Source organism: Parathielavia appendiculata, assembly GCF_033297405.1.
Source record: "Parathielavia appendiculata strain CBS 731.68 unplaced genomic scaffold N657scaffold_36, whole genome shotgun sequence".
NCBI classification, from domain to species: domain Eukaryota; kingdom Fungi; phylum Ascomycota; class Sordariomycetes; order Sordariales; family Chaetomiaceae; genus Parathielavia; species Parathielavia appendiculata.
This window is the reverse complement of record NW_026944255.1, coordinates 34,643-56,208: the sequence shown is the minus strand read 5'-3', so window position 1 is coordinate 56,208 and position 21,566 is coordinate 34,643. Positions and strand designations below refer to the sequence as shown.

Below are 21,566 nucleotides of genomic sequence, written 5' to 3'. Positions count from 1 at the left end.
GCCGCGAGACGAGGACGTGCACTCGCCCGGCTGGGGAGCGTCGTGGCCTGTACCCCCGGTCTCACGAGATGAGGCATCTCGCCCTGGCTACGTGTCAGAGAAAGCGGACGACCTACACCGTGCTGAAGGACCCCGGCTCGAAGGAAGTGCTGTGAGCGGAACTGAGAACCTTCACGGCAGCGTGTCTGACACGGAAAGCGACGCACAAGAGGCTCCTGACAACACAGCCCACGCTGAAACAGAGGCGGCGATGGAGTCCGATGTTGATGAAAGCCTCTCTCCCACTACCCAGCTGATATCACCGCAAGTTGCCCGGGGACCCGGCAGTCCTCCCACTCGAGAACCGGAAGAACACGAATGGACCGATGAAGGCGAGGATAAAAGCCATACACCTTCACAGGAAACCGAGTCTAGTGCCAGTGCCCAACAAGAGGCCATGTCTGACCGCGATGATGACGACGTCAATGAGCCGCATATGCAACAAAGACATGATCGCAACGAGAGTCCGCCACCTGAAGATTACAGAGGTTACACCAGTTCAACTTCAGAGCCCAATGAGCCAGAGTCGTCAAGACTTGAGATGCAACAGCACAGCCCGGCCCCTGATACCCCTCACACTGCCGATCAGTATGCCCCTGACGAGGACTATACCACCGACACCGACTCACAGCGGTTTGTGACGCCACTGCCCTCTCTCCACTCCCTCCGAGCGCCCAGCCGACAACAGGCGAGTTTCCCCTTCATGGCTGGTACAGATGATTCCACTGGACGACGAAATTCCCCTGGGGAAGATGCTCGGCATCACGAGTTGGAACACCAGCACACCACCACAGTCCACGGGGAGGACGACCTCTTTGACGACACCGACCGGAGCGAATGCTACTCCGAGGTTCAAGAGTCCGTAGCGGAGCAGATTAATGTCAGCCATCGAAGAGCTTCCGTTTGGAGGCCAAGCCCAGGGCATACGGCGCTGGTCAAGGAGATGGGCCCTGACAGCCACCGTGACCCCGAGAAGCAGAGGACTCCGGAGCTCTCAGTTGAAGGCCCGACCTCCCCAGAAGACCGGGATGGCCGTGCCAAAAGCTGGGCGGAGGCGCTGGACAGCTACTTCGCCGTGAGAGGGGCACCAGGCAGCTGGTCCGAGACGCCGCCACATGGGCAGAACAAGATGGCCCAGAGCAGCCCTGCGCCATTTGAGACGCCTACCGAGCGGGAGTCTCTTGCCTCATCCGTGTTTGCGACGCCGGTAAACAGCTTGGCGACTCGGGATGCCACCCATGCGCCCTGGCGGGTGGATGATGGCTGGACTCCCCAGTCCCTGCGCACCCAGACCACCTCGCCGCCGACGTCTCCGCCCGGTACCGTTCCAAGATCTGAAGCCAAGCACGAGCCGGCACTCAGCACTGCTCCAGCCGCCAAATTACCTACCTACCACGATCAACCCGGGAGCAGCAATTCGCAGCCAAGTAAGCACGACGCGAGCGGCGACACAGATGAAGCCAAGTCACCCTCCACTCTCCTGGCATCTTGGCGGGGACGCGACATGTCCCCAAAACCAGGGCACCACCTCGACAACAACATGAACCGGCACAGCACCGCCAGCGAGGGCGGCAACAACCACACAGGAAGCCTCTTCCGACGCATGCGCAGCATCTTTGAGCAGCCGCGGCCCAACCTCAACACCACCTCACACCGCGACGACCGTAGCGTCCACCCCAGCCCAACCCGGCCAGGACGTCCCTCCAGTGTGGCTTGGTTCCCACCCTCCTATCAGCCAGATTTCCATCCCCCGACTCAAAAGCGTTTTTACTCTTCACTCCCACCAAGCCCAGGCATGATTCCAAGCGATGACCAGCCGCGTCAGGAGTCGCCTTCCGAGCGCACCTCGTCCCTCCCCCGTGGGAATTGACTACGCTCGGGCGCCGTCGTGGTTGGGGAGGCAGCCCGTGCCGGCGCCGAGGCAGGAGGCGGCATCAGGAAGAGGAAGCAGCGGCAGCAGCATATGCAGTCGCTGGAAGCACTCACCGTGCCCCTGTCCGTGCCCGTACCAACTCAACTTGAAGCAATGCCGACCGCCGCAAATCCAAAAGATGAACACAAACAACAGGAAGAGGTCATAGTGCTAAATAACAATTTTGACCGACTCCACGTCCGTTCCGTCACGGCCCAAATCTCGGTGGATGATGACACGGAAGATACGGACTTGAGAAGTAACTCAGAAAATGAAGATCGCCATTCTGAAGCCTCAGAGGAGGGCAGAGAACAGGGCCATGAACAGCAAGGGGCCCTGCACCACCGCCTGCGACATGTAGGACCTAGCATTGGCCGGGCTCAGACCCAGACCCAGACAACTCAAACACGGCGTAGCCATCGGAGCACGCGGTATACGGAGGCGGTTGGCGATACGAGACTGGCTTGGAGGTGGGTGGAGGGTTGGCGGGCGAGGTTGCGCAAGGGTGGGGATGTGGTGGAGAGGGCGCGGTGGGAGTGGCGGTTGGATGCCGGGCACGGGCGCATACAAATGAGGCCGGAGAATACAGGCAGTAGAGTGCCGGTTGTTGTGGCGAGTCATCAGGGATCATCCGGAGGGGTCCAGGGGATTGGAGCTGATTGAGAGTTGCCTAGGGCACCTAGGGTAGGGACAATAGCGTCCTGATCCCCGTGTACATGTAGTGTATTATGGGATATACTGTCTCCAGTTTTCCGTCTGTTCTGATGTTATTATTATTCCTACACCGCTGTTGATAGGCCGCAGGGAATGATTGACCAGAGTCTGCCACCTCAGTAACGACCTATAAATCAGCCAGCAGCAAAGATGATCATGCATCCGCGGAGCTGTGATTCGCATGTAAACAGGTCTTCTACTACAGTATATCCCACATAGCAAAGTTCCCGACTGGCGGAGAAAGGACTTCCTTTCTAATTCAGCCATATTACGATCTCGGCTGGTAAAGCTTAGTAGTACTTGTCCAAGTACATCCAGGCACTTCCCCAAAACAAGCCCATAGGTGTCTTGCCGACTCTACTGATGTCTGCAAACAAGCCGACGCCGATAATTATAAGAGCTGAACTATAATCATGTAAGTCGTAGCCAGCCTGATCGTGCCCCTCTTGCAGGGCAGAAACGATAAGCCGGTCTGTTGTGTCGCTCCAGGGGCAGTTTGATTTGAGCGCTTCATACCCCTGAACAGAACGAACGATGTTGCAATTGCAGGCCTCAAAACACCCAAGAGTGACGACAATATTGTCCCTAATATAGAGAATCCTTGTTAAATTGCTGTTGCTATTCATTAATCCTCACTTCTTCAGTCGCGGGAGTTAAAATCTGGGGTGCAGCAAGGCCTCAGGGGTTGGGTCCGGGTAAAGCCTTCTAGTATCTGCTCATCTCCCGATTGGATTTCCACCTCTTTCCCATCAGGCTGACCAAGATAGCCGCAGACTTAGAGTTCGGCCTCCAACAACGTGGTAGCGGGGGAAGGGAAGTCTATAACCGTGTGATCTCGCGGAGTGAACACTGGGGTGCCGACATGCAGACTGCACGGTGCGCTATTACCGCCGTCCAGCATATATATGCCGCATCCCGCAGCACGCATGATCCCCGATGGATCACATTTCTCTGAAGTGCTAAAGGCATATTCGCCAAATATCTGAGATTTGCAACTGCAGCCCGCCATGAAACTCCTGAACCAGCTCTCGGCCGCGCTCACCCTCATCGGCAGCAGCGTGATGGGTCATCCCGTGTTTGACGAGCTGATGGAGCCAACCGCACCTCTGAAACGCGCCCAGGCTGCCCTCAGCCGGGTCACCGACTTTGGGCCCAACAGCTCAAATGTCAAGATGTACATCTATGTGCCAACCAGACTTGCCGCGAAGCCGCCTGTGATCGTGGCGATCCACTACTGCACCGGCACCGCCCAGGCCTACTACAGCGGGTCCCCGTACGCCCAGCTTGCGGACCAAAAGGGCTTCATTGTCATCTACCCCGAGTCTCCGTACAGCGGCACCTGCTGGGACGTGTCGTCGAGAGCCACGCTCACCCACAATGGCGGGGGCAACAGCAACTCGATCGCCAACATGGTCAATTATACGCTGAACAGGTACAATGGTGACGCCAGCAAGGTGTTTGTCACTGGCACCTCGTCCGGCGCCATGATGACGGTCAGCTGAGCTTCCTGAGGGTAGTTGACTGTCCAGAAGGACCCCTTACTGACAGCCACGGAACACAGAACGTCATGGCGGCCACGTACCCGGAGTTGTTCGCTGCAGGTATTGTTTATTCAGGCACCCCGGCTGGCTGTTTCTACAGCCAGTCCGGGGGCGTCAACCAGTGGAACAGCTCGTGCGCCAACGGCCAGGCCCGCGGCACACCCCAGGTGTGGGCCAAAGTACGCTGACCATCGGCAACTTCCTCTGCCCCTTTGCCTCTTTCTCACAAAGACTAACACTGCGATTTATTGTAGATGGCCTTTGACATGTACCCCGGCTACAACGGCTCGCGGCCCAAGATGCAGATCTACCACGGCTCGGCCGACACGACGCTCAACCAGAACAACTACAATGAAACCATCAAGCAGTGGTGCGGCGTGTTTGGATACGACTACACTAGGCCCGACACCACGCAGGCCAACACGCCCCAGTCCCGGTATACGACCTACACGTGGGGCGACCATCTCGTCGGCGTCTACGCGCAGGGTGTCGGGCACTCGGTGCCCATGCGCGGGAGCGACGACATGAAGTTCTTTGGGCTGTGAGGGTGGGGGACCTGGCAGCAGGGTTTGGTTATGTCAAGCCACTCAAGGTACAGGTACCTACTTAACAGACACCTGCCTGGGCTCAACGGGGACAGGGCAAGGTCTGTAATCGATGTGCTATTAGGACAAAACTATCGTCCAAATTCACAATGACTAGTTCCTTCGTTTGAGATGCTACACATCCATGATTGCATGACGAGATGCGGAAAGTCCTCCTCTACCCCCTTTGCAGTATGAATGCTACGGAGGCCAAATCTCCCGCCGCCGATGCTAGTCAAGCGCACTCTGGCGGCAGCAGAAAATACAACAAAAGCAAAAGCCTCAAGGCAAGTCACATCCCCCCAATCACTCCTTTTCTCCCTCTTCTTTTCCTCCTTCTTCCTCTCCTTCCTCTCCTCCCCATCCCGCTTCGTCTTCGCCCTCTCATACTCCTTGACCAGCACCAGATCCGCCACCCTCTCCGCTCACACCGTCCTCCCATCTCTCGACAAAACCGCTTTATACGCAGCCCACTTCTCAATCCGTTTTCAACACCCCGCCGCCTGGCAGCACAACTCCTTCTTGTTCTCATCAGACGTGTTTGAGTGGCGGTTGTTACCCGCACCCCACGCGCGACTGCCTTTGCCGTAGTGATGCAGAACTTGCTGTTGCCGCCCGGCCTCCGCGACGCAAGGGCCGCCGGGTGAGCGCTGCAACCTGCGTGAGCGGTGGTGCCGCCGACTTTTCGCGGTGCACCGTGACGGAAAATCGAAACTCCGTTTCCTCAGCCAAGAGACACCGCCTGGCGAGGCAGAAGAGCAAAGGGTACACGAAGCACGAGAACAAGCTGACTTCAACGTCAAGGAGGGCGAGATATACGCCAGCGGATGACGCGAAGATCGGTCAGCTGAAGGAGCAGGGACTTTCTTGGATCGCGATCGCCAAGCATTTCCCGGGGCCATTCAGGTGAAATTTCACACCAAGCTCGGAACTGCCAACCCCTCTCGAAGCGGGTTCGATAATTGTGTGATCACTCTCGGGCACTCTCCCCAGTGGTCGACGACGACGGCGGGGAACCAGAGTGTGAGGTAGAGGGGATTCGTGGCGACAGGAAGCTGGATGACGGCGGCCTGGAACTGCTTGTGAAGTGGGAAGGTGGAGAGGAGACATGGGAGGCTTATCAGAACGTGGCGGAGCCGGAGGCGCTTGAGGAGTATGAGCGCCAGCAGAGGCAGTATTCCTTCAGGAATCTAGCACTTTCCCGTCGTCCGTCAGTTCACCCGGGCACGTGGAGTTGTCGCCTTTCAGGTAGCAGCAGGGTTTTGCATCTATCCACTTCTACCCACGCGACCCTTGAAGTAGATAGAATAGATGGATTAGTCAGCTGGACTGAGATAGAGTTGATAGAATAGAGAGCTATTCTATCAACGTAGATACCATTCACGTAGATTGTTCACGGCTTAGCGGATGAAATATGTTCCGATAACAGGACGCTCACGACAGCTGAACACTTCTACCTAGCCACAAGCCGGTCACCTCATGCTATGCCACCTTCAATTTGAAGTAACATTTCATCCTCAAGCGCCTCAATGCCTGCATCTCGGAGGGCGGCCGATTTCGTTATAATCATCCATCAATCCGGCTTTCACCCACGATCCAATCGTCTGGGCGGCAGAGATCACTTCAGTCCCGAGCCGTGTCTGTCGTGTCGTTAGCATGCAGCCAACAGCGGAAAATATTCTTGCACACTCGGCTGCCATCGGCGGGACGTTGAGCACGTCAAAGGCCATCTTTACCAATCGGGAATATTCGAATCGGCGGTCCACCCAGTACTTGATGGGGTCGGCCTTTGAGGTAAGGTATCTCCCCTCGATTGAAAGAAGCCAACGATCCAGTTCCTTAATTCTTCACGCCCCTTCACCACAAGGGGCGAATGTATAGGCGTTGTGTGTTACATGTTTAGTTGTTCCGGTGAGGGATACACAGAGCGTTTGGCATGTTCCTCATCTACTCGTTGACTGCCTCGGAACTAAGAGCTATCTGCTAGTGTCTTATGAATACGGGACATCAGATTATCTACTGACAGCTCTCTTTCTTCCAGCACTTACATCATTCAACACTAGCCAGGGGTGTTGTGATGGCAGAGCCAGGCACGCGGGAAGGTCACATGTGACCTGTCACATGACCAAGCCCGGCCAGCATGGGGTGGGATACAGCGGAAGAGGTCGGAATGGCACTTCCGTAGAGGGCTTAGGGGGCAGTGGTGGCTAGGGCGGCCTCGAGGAGGCTGTGCGAGGTAAAGTGCCCAGATATTAGTAATCACTTGGCAATCTACCCACTTTGAATCTACGTAGATGAGGTTCGGGTAGAGTGGATAGAAGCTTGGCAACGGGCAGCATAGAGTGGATAGAAAGCATTGCTTTCTATCTACTAGTAGATTCAAAATCTACTTAGGTAGATAGATGCAGAACCCTGGGTAGCAGAGATGGTTGGCCCAGAAGACACAAGAGCATCGTACTGAACCTAGCGAATCTGGATCGGGCGGTGTCATACTCTCAGGTTTGAAGCCGAGGTCGAGATCGTATATGTTTTGCCTCAGCATTGACGACATCGTATCAATTGAGCGCCTGCCGATCTCGGCATGCCCTTAAGCGAGCCCGGCTGACTGAAGTCTGGACTTGTAATTCTTCTCCAGATAATCCTTAGCCGTTGGTGAGTCAAGTTGACGTTTTCACGTATGACATGACAAGCTCTGCATTGTCCGTCTCAAGGCTGTCGTACGCGGCGTTCCACACTCTCTCGAACACGGAGAGGAGAGGGGTCGGTTGCTCTGTCGATTCGGTCGCCGGTGGTTTAGGTGCGGATTCGACAGGTAGAACAGGAGGCAGTGCTTGCGATGCTACGGGTGGCTGTTGGTCGTTGGGAACTCTCGTATCTACGCTGGGCCGGACGGCCTTTCCGGCGGCGGCCGAGGGGGAGAGAGGAGTATATAACTCTTCGCGATAATAGAAGATGATTTCACTCTGGGTTCTGCGTTTCCCTGATCGGATGACTGGAGGTCTGCTGGAGAAGGTGAGTTACGAGAAGCCTTGTAATGCTAAGCGGAGTCTCGACATACTCGTCGACGGCGTGGCAGATGGAGCCGGCGAGGCTGCACGATGACGACGCCCGAAGAGCTCCTTCCACCATTTCTTCCGCGACCTCGGTTTGTATTCAGAAGACATAGCTTCGACGAGAACTTTTGTCGAGAAGAAGAGATGCTACTGCAATAGTAGGATTATGTGAAGTCGACAGCTGCGTTTCGCGCGGTTATCGCGGGGCGGAGCTGAAAGATGCGGTGCGGCTGGCCTGTTTGGCCGTCGACCGTCCAAAAGGAAGCTGTGGCGGTGCTACTGACGAATGGCAGTAAAGTACTGTACATCCGTACAGGACTGATTAGGACGTTTCAGAACGGAACAGGGACGAGAACGGATATCATTCTGGCGGGCGATTTCAACCGCCTCGACCAACTTTGAGGAGGAGACGATGTTTCACTGCTAAGAGGAGGCGAAGGAGACGGCATCGTCAACCGCATAGACGAACACTCCCTTTGCAACCTCGTTCCAAGAGGCACGAAGACGTGGCAGTCGGGTGACACCGAGAGTATGATCGACCTGGTACTGGCATCTGCAGAGAACAGGCAGACTAACTATTTAGATGCACGATTCACCCCTGCGACCATGGCTCAGACCATAGAGCGATCGAAACAGCTTTCGACACCACGGTGGAGGACCGTCCCAGCGAGACGAGGTTCCTCCAAGAATGCACCCAGGCGGGAGATTAGGACTAGGGTGGCAGCGAACTTTGAACGTATCCCCTGGGACGGCAGTGTCCAGCAGCAGACGGATAGGCTCATGGCAGCGGTAACCGAAGCGGTCTACGGCCTGATACCTAAAGCCAACCCCTCACTATACGCCAAGCGGCGGTGGACAACAGACCTGACACGGCTCCGCCAGGCCTATATGGTAAGCAACGAACTACCTGCAAACCGCAGCGGCACAACGGTTGATAAATGATGGCTCTGTCACAGAGGGAAAAGCAGAGCAAGCACAAGCGCTGCTGGCCTCCTTCTTTCTGCTACTACTAGACAGAATTGAAGACGAGGGGACAACGTCCTCAGCGGGCACCAGTGGAGATGCCGGATCTTACAGTATAACATCTCAGCCGGTTCATCTGCCGCCATCACGTCAAAGCACAAACTGAGTGCTCTGTGTCATGAATGTGATAGGTCCTGGTTTGCAGTCCCTTGCGACTGTGTGTTTGCTTGGGGGGGGGGGGGGCGGGGGGGTTGGCCGAGATTGCCACCTATTCCTGACTAGATACAACCGCCGGGCAAACCTTGAGGGTTCAATTGGATGCGCCGCTGGCTGCTGGGAAAGCCAATATCTCATCTGAGATGGTGGTCCCGCATGCATGGAATCAATAATAAGACTCTACGAGCGCCGACGGCATCCATCTCGGGGCCTCGAACGCCGCATGCCGTATGAAGACTGAAGCTGAGCTCTCGTGCTCTGTTTCCCAAAGGGGAGTGCCGGAGGGATGGCCGGCCACATCAGGAAGCGCAAAGCGACGACTGACCATAAACCATCTCAGGTAAGAGGATCAAGAAACGCCGCACTAAGTTCAGCAGAGAGACGAGATCAAGTAGAAACGGCACCCGGCTTGTGTGCGAAGGTTGGCGCGGCGGCTTCGACAGTCAATGCACATGGTTTGGCCGTCCTAAACCAGTTAAAGAATAAGAGTCTCTGGGGCCCCTACAGAGTACTCATGGTTCCGATATCGGGGTTCGCGGGTTACAGCGGTGGCGCCTAATAATGGTTCACGGGGAGTTGCATTGCACATGCAGGGTCGTCGATAGAGCAGCCGGCACGAACCGAGCCCACCGCCAGGACCTTTTGTCCGTTCTTGAGCAACCTTATCTGCCCATATGCAGTGGCGGGCAGTCAATCTCCGGGTTGGCGAGTGCTGCAATCTTGGCCTAGTGAATGGTGTCGCCGCCAAAAGTGTGCGGAAGTCAGTCGAAGGGTAGATGTATGATAAGGCAAGAGCCAGAAACGGCGGGCGAGAGTCTGCATAGATGGCTTGTGAAAGTGATAAAAATGGAAGCCATCCCCTACATCGAGGAATTCATGATACCTCTCCCCAACGCCTATCCCTCTCGTCCTCTCAAGATCATCATCGTATTGGTCCTCACTCTTACGTCTCCAATCTAAGCCCAGGAGAAGCCATGGTGGTCCTTCTCTCTCCAGGCCGCTTCGGCCTCATCCTTTTGTCTCTCATCTCCAGCTTCCTTGTGCCCAGTCCCGGGGTCCTAGGCCAAATCCCCACGTACGAGACAGAGACGGCAAACTTCATGACGCTGCCCATCAGCAGCATCCATGGCTTCATCCCCATGCCCTGGGCTTGCACCTTTGCGCCCAACCCCGGCACCCAGACTCTTCTCCAGTTTCACGCCAACTGGCACTGCACGTACCCAGACACCCACGCCGAGTTTGGCCGCCGCTTCTTCGGCTTCCACAAGCAGTTCGGCATAGGCTACAACTTCTACCTCGCCTCACTCGGCTTTCCCTTTGTATCGACCTTCTACCCGGCCCCTCTCGCTCCTATTCCACCGTCACATGTAACGCGTCCGCAGAACGCGCAGTGCGTTGGCTGCACATCCCTTCCGAACAACTTCCGCGCTCCTCCAACGGGAACCCTCCACCTCTACCCCACCGTCCAGGCGCTCGGCCAGGCCATCGTGGGGTGGCACAACAACCAGCATTTCCACCTATCCGGCGGCTTTGGCTGTGGGAGTCAGACTACGCCGGCCCGCGGAGACATGAACTGCTTCACCACGTCTCCGCGCGACCCCGTCTTCTGGCGGTACCACAGCATTTTCGACGAGGTCCAGGACGCGTGGCACTCGCTTCAGGATGCCAATGTTGCCCTCGTTATGGACCGGTCCGGCAGCATGGGATCGACGATTCCTGCCTTCGGCATCACCAGACTACAGGCCGCAAAGGACGCGGCGCAGATGTTCGCCGACATGGTTGATGTGGCGTCGGGCCACCGCCTCGGCCTGGTCACCTTCTCCAGCGGGGCCACGACCAACCTGGGTCTCACGGGCGCGTCGACCTTCTCCGGCGCGTTGAGCTCTGCCATGTCCTCGGTCAGCGCGAGCGGCAGCACCAGCATTGGCGCGGGTCTGAATGCCGGCCAGGCCCTCGTCACCGGGGGAACACAGCCGCGCAAGGGCATCGTGCTACTGACCGATGGCCAGGAAAACGTTGCTCCCATGATCAACAGCGTCAACCTCGGCGACACGCACCTGTGCGCCGTGGGTTTTGCCAGCCCCAGCAACCTGGACGGCGCGAAGCTGCGGAACCTGGCCGAAAAGCAGGGTGGCATCTGGACGAGCACGCAGGATCCCGTCGAGCTCAAGAAGGTCTTTGTCCAGTGCTTCTCCAACATTTTTGACGCAGCCCAGGCCATCGACCCCATTGATACCCTGCCATACTCATCGCCCATCTCTCCTCCAACCATCCACGGCGCCATGGGCGACGACACGGTAATCTTCGTCCTCGGATGGGCCGATCCAAAAGTCAAGCTCCAGCTCTCCATCACGACACCGTCGGGAGGCGTGGTCAATCTCAATGCTCCAAACGTGCAGAGCAGGATTGGCTCCACCTGGCACGTTGTGCGCATCAAGCTCCCTTACCAAGGAGAGCGCGACGGCGACTGGTCCGGTCGCGCCGTCCTGCAGCCCGTGCGAGGTTTCGTCAACGGCTTCAGCTCCCTGGCGGTCACCGGCACCGACGCCGGCGTCCAGCTCATCCGCAACCAGCTCGCGACTCTCTGTACCTCGGGTTGCGGCAACGTGCTCTTCTACCAGCACACCACGAACGAGACGAGCGTCTCGCACGGGGGCGGCACCTCCATCTATCACGAGGCCGTCATTGCGGAGATGAGCCGCGGAACCATGGGCAACGCTACCGTCGCGCACCAGGCCGCCGACTTTTCCAACCTGTTGTCGCGCAGCGGCGGCTGGGACCTGGTCGTTTACAATGCGCCCGGGCCGGGCGGATCGCAGACCTACGACCAGGCCTTTGCCTCGCTGCTCTGCGCGGGCCGCACGAAGTACATCGTCAGCGATGCCAGGCCCGTGAGCTCTGCCGACGCTATCCTGCGGTGCGCCGGTGCCACGCGTGGTGAGTCCGTCACGGCAGGCACGGAGAAGATGTATCTCTCCCCGGGCGATTCGCAGCTCTTCCCAGGCGAGCTGCAGCTCGGGAATGCTGTGGTCCGGGATGCTCGATCATACGTCGTGGCTGGAGGGTCCCCGCAGGCAAGCTACGCCGGCGGGCTGCAGGGCGCGGCATCCGTCGCCATCGGGGGCGGCGGCAGCGGTAGCGTCCAGTACTTCATCAGCGTGCTGGCCAAGTCGTCGGTCAAGCTCAAGCCGTACACGTACATCAACAATACGTACGTCGGCGAGGACCTCCATCCGTCCTTCTACGTCCCGGCTCCGTACTGGCCTGACTGCGGCTTCACCCACGTCTACGCCAACGTGACCATCACCCGCCCGCTAAGCTCCCTTGCCGCCGTCCGCGGCGATCCCAAGGACGACAACGCCCCGGACGCCATGATCCCGACCGAGACCGCCACCTACTCGCTCTCGGACGACGGTCGCAGCGGAGACCGCGTGGCAGGGGACCATCACTTTGAGACGGCTCTGACGGGCTTGACCAAGTATGATGGCGAGTACAAGCTTCACGCCCGCGTCAGACTCTGTAATCAAAAGGCCTGCGGCAAGCTCGACTGTATCGTTCGCGAGGCCGAGCATGTCCTCGACGTCCTGCCTAAGGCGGCGCAGGCACAGACAAGCGTCAAGGTCAGACAGCTGGAGGCGGCTGCTACCAGCGAGCGCAAGCGGTCGGGCAAGCGTGAGAAGAGGGCTACGGTTGTCGTCACGCCCCGAGATGAGGACGGCGTGGCCCTGGGCCGTGGGCATCTTGAGCAAATCGTGGCACGGGGCGTCTGCGGCGCCGTGGTTGAGAAGTTCGAGGAAGTCTCTGAAGATGACGAGGAGGAGGCCAGCTATGCTGCTACAGTGTCGTATCCTGAGAGCGGTGGATCGGACTCTTCGTGCAAACGGGCAGGAGTGGCCATCCACATGTACGGCCGTCCGAAGGAGGCTGTCGTTGTTGACCTGTGATCGGAGGATCAGTGAAGGGTAGCAAGAGGGCTCGCATTCGGGGCTTGGGATTGATGTGTGGGAGAAAACGGCGATGATCTGCAATAAAGTATCAAACGAGAGTCGGGCAAGTCGGTCCATTTCTCTTCTCATGCAAGGAGACCTCTCTCCCTTCCAAGGGCAAGGGTCTGAACGCCCAGCGTTGCTAGGATAATACACAGAACAGATCGGAAGGTTTCTCAACGGGCCAATATGCGTGCGGGTCGCTTTGGGGTGGGTCAAAGAAGCGTTGGGTGTTTAGTAGTAATCACTAACTAGCCTACAATAATCGGGGACTGTTGACCACACACTTTTAAACTGTTGCTATGCAGATGGGGTTCGACCTTGGATGAAACTTTAAATGAGTGGCATGGGAAGAATGGAGAATGAATCGGAGCAGCCTTTGGAGAGGCAGCAAAGGAGGCAAGGAGGCCCTCTGCGGTCCTAGTAAAGGGTTTGTTAAAGATAGATTGAAAGATGTTACGGAAGCGATGTTCAGCAACCAGCTGGGACTGCTGTCGGTTAAGTTCCGTATCCCAACGATCGAAGGGCTTACAAGCGCAACAGCACTAGTTACGTTGACCAGCCAGGAGAAGGCAAAGAGGGCCTACGAGGAGGGGGTGGTTGGCGGGCCCAGATGCTCGATTGCGAATTGTACTGGCCTGCGCTGCAGACCACCCAGTGCTATACGTCCTGGGGCTGGGGGCATACCCAACGGTTCTGCAAGAAGTCTGCGCTATGCCCACGATGCAGTACAGCGGCCCATGGAGAGGGCGGGAGTGGCAGGGGAGATCCAAGGTCCCACGGTAATGAAGTTTCCTTTTACTGTCCGCACTGCTCAGGGAAGCACCCGGCCTGGGTACGGTGGTGCCCGGAAGCAGTTAAAGCCCGGGGTGCAGCAAGGGAGGCGTACCATTTCCGGCCTCGAACTTTGAGCTTGCTCTACAGCGACAACAACGACAGCAGCGGGAGCAACCATTACCGAAGATGCGGCAAGTTACCTTCCAAGGCGCGACCACCCTGGAGGAAGTCGACGATGGCTTCCAAGAAGTAGGAAAAAGGAAGCGACCCCGGGGCCGAGCCCCAGCATTATCGTGGCCCAGGAGGAGGCTGCAAGGAGTATGAGGCAAAGAAAGCTTACCTTTGCGACAAGGGATGATACGGCCCTGGCCGGAGGTCAAGGAGGAGGTGCGGCAAGCCAGGGGCCACGGCTCCAGTGGCTTCGGCTACTTCGGAGCTGCCGACCAGGATGTGGGAATGCAGGGAGCTTAGTAGGCTCCTTTCAACTGTAGTGCGACGACCACTGAGGCGACCGGCCAAAGTACAGTACTGTACATAACATCGGTTGGGGTTTTTCACCCGGCTGGGCAACCAGTGCGGTTTTCCTGTACAACTAGCTAGATAGCTGGACCGGCACGCTCGAGGGCATAGCGGTGTAAGGGATAATGATAATAATAATCACCGCCTGTCATGTGTCTTGCTAACAAACAAACCAGGCTGCTGCCTGCATCGTCTCACTTGGCGGCTGGTTGGATTTCGAGGCCCCGGCAAGTAAGGTGGTGCCTAACGTAATCTGGATCAACGGTCCAAAAACACAACACTCGCAACACACCACATCTGCATCAGTCTTCTGTGCCCTCCATTAACTAGCTTTTTGCGGCTATTGGAGACGGCCAGGCGAGATGGACCCGAATCTTGTCCGCTGTGCCATCTGCGACTGGATCATCGATTGGGACTCCAATCTTACTCTTCCGAGACGCCGTGGGCAAACCAGTTTTGCACCCGTCTGTCTTCAACCTGTCGCACATTCCCATGCCCCCCGTTTTTCATTCGCTGACGCGGCCGCAGTCCTCCACACTCCTGACGGCCTGCTGCTCACCGGGGTCAACATTTACTACGGTCCAAGTTTAAGCGGCTTCATACTCTGCGCCCCTTTCGACAAGGACGTGCGCTGGAGCGATGTTAGGTTGAGGAATCTGATGACAACGAGTTTACTGTCTTGCCCAACACTGACTTCAGAGGTAGGCACGGTATCGTCTTCCACGATGCCTGCTGGAGCCTGCTGGAAGTTGCGTTGCAGCCCGCCCCGGTCTCGTTTCAACGCTTATTTAACGTCTGCAGCTCGCTTCCGGTGCCGCGGAACTTTCGCGCTCCTACCTGGGGTCATGATTTTGGCGGATCTGTTGTCGTCGACAAGACTACTCACTTTCCATGGGAAGATCGGTACGAGGTCCCATGGCAACCGCCGACGCCCACGCAACCTGCTCGACCGTCGCCTCGAGCCTTGGCGTTGGATTGTTTCTCATCCCTGTTCGAGGAGCTGTGCTGAGCCATCGCCATGCTCCATCCCACAGCAGATGTCCTCCGCGCCCGCCTGGCGTCGCGAGCATTATTGCTCGTTATCTACAGTGAACAGTTCCGGGATGCACGATTCAAGGGGCTGCTGCCCGCCGCCGATCGGTCCTGGCTTGCTGAAGCTCGCCGTATCCAATCGCCAAGAGATTGGCGGTGGCTCTACCGTTGGACGAACGACATCTTCCTCAGCCCTGGCCCGCGAAATAGGAGGCGGGTATGGGGTCTCCTTGAACAGGTGGTGGATATTTTGGCTCTTGTCTGGAACGAGCTGTCCCCCTCCTTGCCGGAAGCTGGTCGTTGAACTCGGTACAACATGCCACGGGCGCTGTGCAGAGGTGAATGGCCTCCTCTGGAGTCCAGCTCGGCCGAGTGACAACCAGTTCCGCAATGGATGCCGTCTGTTTTCAACGCCAGAGCATTGTATTCCAGACAATCTGGCGCAGCTTGTCCGTGTACACGGTTGCTTTTAGCGATGGACAGTACGTCGTAGGAATGTCTCTCGTCACCGTTGCCGGAGACAGCAGTCGTTGGGGTACAGTTCACGCTCCAAGCACTCCATCAATTGACTCAGATCCGGAACTTCCACGTAGTCATGGGATCTCGCGGCCTCCAGGTTTCGCAATCCATTACTGAGTTATGCAGATACTGCCGTTCCTCTCGCTGGCCGAGCATGGCCATACGTACATGACCCGAGAGTCCTTCATGATCAGGCTCCTAAGGTAGCATTAACGCTACCCAACCGGGCCTACCCCTCTTCCTTACTCCCTCTATAACGACAGCTGTCGTCCGACTTGTTCCCTTGCACTTCTTGTATGCTCGTTTTGAATGTCGAACCACAACCTCGAAGTAGGTACTCAGCCTTTATCTGCATTTGAATTGTGTCAACACTGATTTTTTTTTTTAATAGTCTCATAGCTCTTGGGCGTCTCTATTCATAATGTCATCTAAGTCAGCCAGATGCAAGGTGGCGGCCGCACACGCATCACCCACTTTCATGGACAAAGCGGCCACCATCAAGAAGGTCGTGCGCCTGGTCGAGCAGGCTGCGGCCGAGGAAGTCAATTTGCTCGTGTTCCCTGAGACTTTTGTTCCCGGATATCCGGTAAGTACCTGGGCACCCCATGCATTGACTGCCAAGAAGCTGTTCACCTTCTTTCCACGCTGCGGGTGTGGCCGCTGAGGGGGCTGAGCTGCGGCCCGGGAGACGAAGATGAGGATGAGATACTGGTGAACCTGGGCGGGCTGGCGTGCTGGGAGCATACCAGGAACGGGGCGCGGCAGGCGCTGATCATGCAGGGCGAGCATGTGCATGCCGGCGCGTGGCCGGCGCTGTCGACAATGAAGGAATTCGAGTCGGTCGCCGACGCGCAGATTGAGGCGCTCATGAAGGCGCATGCGCTGACGGCGCAGGTGTGGGTCGTCACGGCGTCGAATTATGTTGATGGAGGGGTGTCTGGAGTGGATGAGAGCCAATTTTGGGGAGCAGGAGTTGGTTAAGAGGGATGGGAGGTGGCCGGCCGTGATGCATCCGTTTTGTGACTTCGTTGCTGGACCGCATACGGGGGAAGAGGAGAGGTTGGTCATTGGGGAGGTGGATTTAGCTGACCTTGCGGCGGTCAAGGTGTGGATTGACGCCAAGAGGAATTACCAGCGGCCAGAAATCTTGAGGTTTGGGATTGATGAACGGCCGTACTGGGCGGATGAGAAGAGAGACAGGTTCGGGGAGCAGAAGGAGGGGGAGTGAGAGGATATTAAGGAGGTCAATGAGCTGTTGGACTGCGAGTATGAAAGCGTGGTGTTGTTACGCAAACAGGTAATGGCTCAGTCCGAATGGCTCACTCGACATTAGATCACTATTGTTACGGCACAGCGCGCCCCGTCGGGTCGAGGCACTGGGGAATAGCACAGTGTGCCATGGGTTCCCGTCGCCTGAGAGGTGGCGTGAGAGGTGATGGAAACTGGACTCGACCAAGTGGTATATCAAGGCTTTTGCTTGTCTCCACGTGGATGTTGGGGCGGCAATCAGGGAGTAGGAATCGCAGGTTCATCAGTAAGTAGTCCAAACTCTGACAAAGGACCCTGCTATAGGGCGTGTGCATGTGGATTCAGGAGAGGCAGCATCAACGGCCAAAAAGCCCCTGTACCTCCCCTCCATTCTCCCGCCCTGAAGGTGAGTTGCTCCTGGCGTAAACGATCACGAGGTTAAAGTGATGCCAATCTTGTAGCCGGGTTGGTGAGGACAAGTGCAAGGCCGCTGCCCTTGGAGCAAACAATCTATAACTTACCTACAGGGCAGATTGTATTACCCTTCAAATACAAACCCCCATTTTGCTATCCATTTCCTCCAGGATGAAGGTTCGTGGCAGCCACAAGTACGACCGCGGTAGTCGAGCTGGCCGCCAAAGTTTCCTCTCTCTGTCTCGAATCCCCCTCGCCGTCAATCAAGAACGAGGCCATGCGGCCAGAACATGGCCTCCACTCTATTGAAACATTGGACAAGAATCATATAGATTTCATTTCTACTAAGGTAGCTTAGATACCTAGCGAGACACGTTTCCATCTACAAGCACTTCCTTCCAGTTGCCCAAGTAGACCTCGAGGCGAAAATCAAGCCGGAGGCAGGGCAGCGTACCCAACACTCCAACCATCCGACCACATAAACTCCGTCACAGCGGCACCATCCGTGCCATTCTGCAGATACACGCGCAGAATATCGAGCGGGATGGCAGCAACATTAGATCCCGGCAGACAGGCCTCCTCAAAGGCGCCATCGTACCAGCCGCCGCTGCCGTCCCAAGCCTTCTCCTTGATAACGTTATCCTCTGCGCCGTAGTAGAGGCGGATGCCGAGGCTGCCGCCCTCGCCCCACGACGTGACGCCGAGCGCTGCCTGGGGGACTTGAGTACGGAAGTGGAGTTGTCCCGTGTGCCAGCCGGCGCCGTCCCAGGTTTTTTCGAAGATGTTGAGGTTGGCGTCCTGCGCGTAGACGCTATGTTTTGGGAATCAGAAGAACGTCTGGGAAGGTGAAGAGGGAGAGAGACAGGAAGGTGTACCGGAGATGGTAGGGGTCTTTGCCCCAGGTCGTGGCCGCGATTTGGGTGCCGGGAAGCGCGGGCCCGAGGTTGCTTCCCTTGGTCCAGCCACTGCCATCCCCTGAAACGAGAAACAATAGGTCAGATCGTTTGGTTCATGCAGTGAAAGGATCATCGATGGGTTTGCAAACATACAGACCCACTCCTGGATCGTGTTGTCACTCAGCTGACCATAGACGCGGAGGATGGTCTTGCCGCCGAGGAAGATTGCTGCAACGGACGAGTACGGGGCCACGTCGAATTCCTGGTCGGTGAGATTTCCGTCGTACCAGCCGGCTCCGGCGTCGTAAGCGGCCTCGCCGAGGCGGTTGTCCGGCGTGACATAGTAGACGCGGATGTGCTCGAAGCCAATGTTGGTGGCGGCGATGGGGGTGCCGACCTTGCCCGTGGCGATGACGTTGCCAGGTTCGCCGCCCATCCACTGGCCTTCGTACTGCACCTCCCGGATGCCGCCGTCCACGGCCGTTTCGTAGACGCGGAGCTGGTTGTCCTTGCGCACGGCAGCCAGGGCGCAGGGGATGAGGATGTCGTTGATGGCCGCCATTGATGGAAGTGGTCGCTATGATGATGATTCTGAAAGGTGCTCTGATATTAAGAAGAGGTGACTGGAACGGGGAAGGAGTGGGCGGTCGGATTTATAGACCAATCCAAGTTGCAGTCCTTCTGTCTCTCTGTGCTAGACCGCACCTCTGACATCTGACGATATCATACCTTAGACAGCTCGACCGGAGACCTGACCTCCGGGCCTACTCCGCGTGGACCACCATCACGATCGAAGTTTCAGCTCGCCACAGCATCTCACTGTCGTGTCGGGCAGCATCTATTGACACTGACATGTTATGACGCCTTCGACCGGTGAGCCTGATTCAAGCCTACTTTGACAGCACCATCTGAGTGTCAGTTAGCCACCAACACGCTGTGCAACCTTGGCTGAGTGCCGGTTGCATGATACTGTCACATCACAATGCACTCGGGTCGATCGCGGTGCGGGGAAGGCGGCCGTCTTACAAGCGACAGGCCCGACTCGTCCAGGAGCCAGCTGAATATGACCGTGATGCAGGCTAAAGGTGGGATCGATGAATCAATAGACAGTACGGATATGTTGTGCAAGGTAGAGCGTACATCTTCTGCCCAGCTTAACTCTCTCGGCTTGAAGGCGCGCTTGCCGCGAGCCAGTCCTCTTTTTCTTGTTCTACCTCTTTATTACAGATCGAATGCATGTCGCATCAGCTGCTGCTGACATGAAAACAAAGGGTGTGCTGGGCATGGTAGATTGCGACATTGCATCTTGTATGCATAAGTACAACAGCTCGTTCACAGGGAAGGGTAGGAGGCAATCACTTGCCAAGCGTCTCGTTCTGTCGTCACAGAAACACGTTGCCGAGAGAGACTATCTCGGTGGCCAGCTACAAGGTTTACGTGCACACAGTTGTCTTTTAAGCTGTTTATATGTTGTTGCAGACGCTCAATGTCGGTTTGAAAGATCCCTTGAAACAGCAAGGAAACAACAGCCTGGTTGTCTGAGACGGATCTGGGCTCACGGAATTCCCTTTTTCGTTCGGAGCCCTGGCTGGTGTGAGCTGCGGCTGATTTGTCCTGAGCTTTCCCTGATTCTTCCCGGATCGAGGACAATCCCATACGCCACCGCTGCACAGCCTTAGAGGCCCGTTTTCAGTCCCCCCGGCTAAAATTTCCTTCCAAAACTACCCGCAGTCTACAGTAGCATATACTGGTACATGGGATAGGACGTGATATCGGTAAAGTTGCTGATGAATATTTGATTATGCCATGATATTGACCTGGACATGGAGTGGCTTTGTACGCTCTTGGCTGCTCGGATGCATATGCTTATACTCTTCAATCACCCTTCACCGGGCGGGTAGCCTTTGACGTAACGAAGTCGACAGTCCTAGGGCTACTGACAACAATATTTATTATTCCTACACCGCTGTGCCCTTGGGCTTGCCGGACCTTCAACAACTTACTATACAGGAAAACCGCGCCCTCGTGGGCCGGGTGAAAAACCCATATCGACAATCAAGGAAACGATCAGTGTGCGATCCTGCAAATACAAAGTGGGAAGGCCTCTTGGCCTTCGAAAGAAAGGGTATCAGACTGCGAGCTCCAGCTCCAGCCTCCTGGCCAGACCGTACATCGGCAGTTTCCCCGAGTCCATCAGCCAGTCCAGGATCCTCCCCGTTAGCCGTGCAGCTTTGGGACTGATTCACTGACAACAATATACTTAATGGACAGCGGGCAACAGGGCCCGGCCCTGTAGTCATGCCGGGTGCCGTGATCACTGGCACCTCAAGAGCCGAGATTACACATAATGCAGCCATCCATCCGTTCCTTAGATTACTAGTACATCTGAGTGAGGGCGGGGCGGTTATTCCAGTACATCGTTGCGCGATTAGACGTCACTACTACCAGAGCAACAGGCTGGTGTACAACAAGAAGGTAGCCGGGTTAGTGACAAACGAGAGCTTGGGCCGCTGCTCCTCGACGAGACAGTCGGAGACGCGAGCTGCATCGGTCCGCGGGGCTGGCGGCGACTCGACAAGCCCGTTGGCCACGTCGTACTCGGGAGGGTCGATGTCGAAGACAATCAGGCGCATCGGCCCGGCCGCGATGCCGTGGTTCTGCGCTGCGTTGCCGAGGCAGATGCGGGTGAACAGGTCCTTGTCCAGGTTCGGCTGGGCGGGCGACTGGAAAGGGTACTTCTTGCTCTTGGGTAGGGCGGACGAGACGGGGCTGATGGGCGGCACCAGCGCGGGCATCAGGGCGACCTCATCAGGGCCGCCGCCATCCAGGCCGTACAAATCGTACAGGGTCCGGTCGAGTTCGACCAGCGGCGGCGTCTCTGTCAGGTTGCTACCCAACTTGAAGTTGGCGCCCCTGGGTGAGGTGGACGTTGAAACTTTTACGCTGCGACGACAACGGGGTGAGACAGCAGGTGTCTGTAGTCGACTGGTCTAGCTACGGTATGTCAGAGGCGTTTGGCTCGGCATTCGAGGTAAGATAAATGCTGAATATGTAGGGTGGTGTTTGCTGACATGGCTGACATGAAAGGTCTGTCCTGCGCATCTCTGCATTACGAACGTCATGTGTCACGGGCAAAGGGTAAAGGAAATTATG

General features: G+C 56.8%; 9 protein-coding genes across 9 annotated transcripts; 6 read left to right on the top strand and 3 right to left on the bottom strand.

Moving 5' to 3' along the window:
* Positions 1–3,753: 3,753 nt before the first annotated feature.
* Positions 3,754–4,751, top strand: N657DRAFT_582814 (carbohydrate esterase family 1 protein; the record flags this gene model as incomplete). Its single annotated transcript, XM_062789636.1, has 3 exons — positions 3,754–4,158; positions 4,227–4,385; positions 4,461–4,751. 3 exons carry the CDS (start codon positions 3,754–3,756, stop codon positions 4,749–4,751), a joined length of 855 nt encoding a protein of 284 aa, XP_062642632.1.
* A 160-nt stretch (positions 4,752–4,911) lies between these two features.
* Positions 4,912–5,850, top strand: N657DRAFT_650834 (uncharacterized protein). Its single transcript, XM_062794034.1, has one exon. The coding sequence runs from the start codon at positions 5,019–5,021 to the stop codon at positions 5,379–5,381; it is 363 nt and encodes a 120-aa protein (XP_062642631.1). The 5' UTR covers positions 4,912–5,018; the 3' UTR covers positions 5,382–5,850.
* A 188-nt stretch (positions 5,851–6,038) lies between these two features.
* Positions 6,039–7,080, top strand: N657DRAFT_325430 (uncharacterized protein). Its single transcript, XM_062786820.1, has 2 exons — positions 6,039–6,584; positions 6,832–7,080. The coding sequence occupies exons 1-2, from the start codon at positions 6,447–6,449 to the stop codon at positions 6,901–6,903; spliced, it is 210 nt and encodes a 69-aa protein (XP_062642630.1). The 5' UTR covers positions 6,039–6,446; the 3' UTR covers positions 6,904–7,080.
* A 107-nt stretch (positions 7,081–7,187) lies between these two features.
* Positions 7,188–8,045, bottom strand: N657DRAFT_650830 (uncharacterized protein). Its single transcript, XM_062794033.1, has 2 exons — positions 7,849–8,045; positions 7,188–7,790 (listed from the first exon to the last, which is right to left on the bottom strand). Exons 1-2 carry the CDS (start codon positions 7,917–7,919, stop codon positions 7,448–7,450), a joined length of 414 nt encoding a protein of 137 aa, XP_062642629.1. The 5' UTR covers positions 7,920–8,045; the 3' UTR covers positions 7,188–7,447.
* Positions 8,046–9,996: 1,951 nt separating this feature from the next.
* On the top strand, positions 9,997–13,254 carry N657DRAFT_711497 (uncharacterized protein; the record flags this gene model as incomplete). Its single annotated transcript, XM_062797441.1, has 1 exon — positions 9,997–13,254. The coding sequence occupies one exon, from the start codon at positions 9,997–9,999 to the stop codon at positions 12,964–12,966; it is 2,970 nt and encodes a 989-aa protein (XP_062642628.1). The 3' UTR covers positions 12,967–13,254.
* A 1,318-nt stretch (positions 13,255–14,572) lies between these two features.
* On the top strand, positions 14,573–15,926 carry N657DRAFT_650828 (uncharacterized protein). Its single transcript, XM_062794032.1, has one exon. It carries the CDS (start codon positions 14,667–14,669, stop codon positions 15,807–15,809), a length of 1,143 nt encoding a protein of 380 aa, XP_062642627.1. The 5' UTR covers positions 14,573–14,666; the 3' UTR covers positions 15,810–15,926.
* A 391-nt stretch (positions 15,927–16,317) lies between these two features.
* N657DRAFT_650827 (uncharacterized protein) lies at positions 16,318–17,253 on the top strand. The gene is made up of 2 exons (XM_062794031.1): positions 16,318–16,441; positions 16,636–17,253. The coding sequence occupies exons 1-2, from the start codon at positions 16,334–16,336 to the stop codon at positions 16,834–16,836; spliced, it is 309 nt and encodes a 102-aa protein (XP_062642626.1). The 5' UTR covers positions 16,318–16,333; the 3' UTR covers positions 16,837–17,253.
* Positions 17,254–17,835: 582 nt separating this feature from the next.
* On the bottom strand, positions 17,836–19,301 carry N657DRAFT_650825 (fungal fucose-specific lectin). Its single transcript, XM_062794030.1, has 3 exons — positions 18,567–19,301; positions 18,393–18,492; positions 17,836–18,328 (listed from the first exon to the last, which is right to left on the bottom strand). The coding sequence occupies exons 1-3, from the start codon at positions 18,973–18,975 to the stop codon at positions 17,947–17,949; spliced, it is 891 nt and encodes a 296-aa protein (XP_062642625.1). The 5' UTR covers positions 18,976–19,301; the 3' UTR covers positions 17,836–17,946.
* A 1,357-nt stretch (positions 19,302–20,658) lies between these two features.
* N657DRAFT_650824 (uncharacterized protein) lies at positions 20,659–21,500 on the bottom strand. The gene has a single exon (XM_062794029.1). It carries the CDS (start codon positions 21,206–21,208, stop codon positions 20,855–20,857), a length of 354 nt encoding a protein of 117 aa, XP_062642624.1. The 5' UTR covers positions 21,209–21,500; the 3' UTR covers positions 20,659–20,854.
* Between the last annotated feature and the right edge of the window lie 66 nt (positions 21,501–21,566).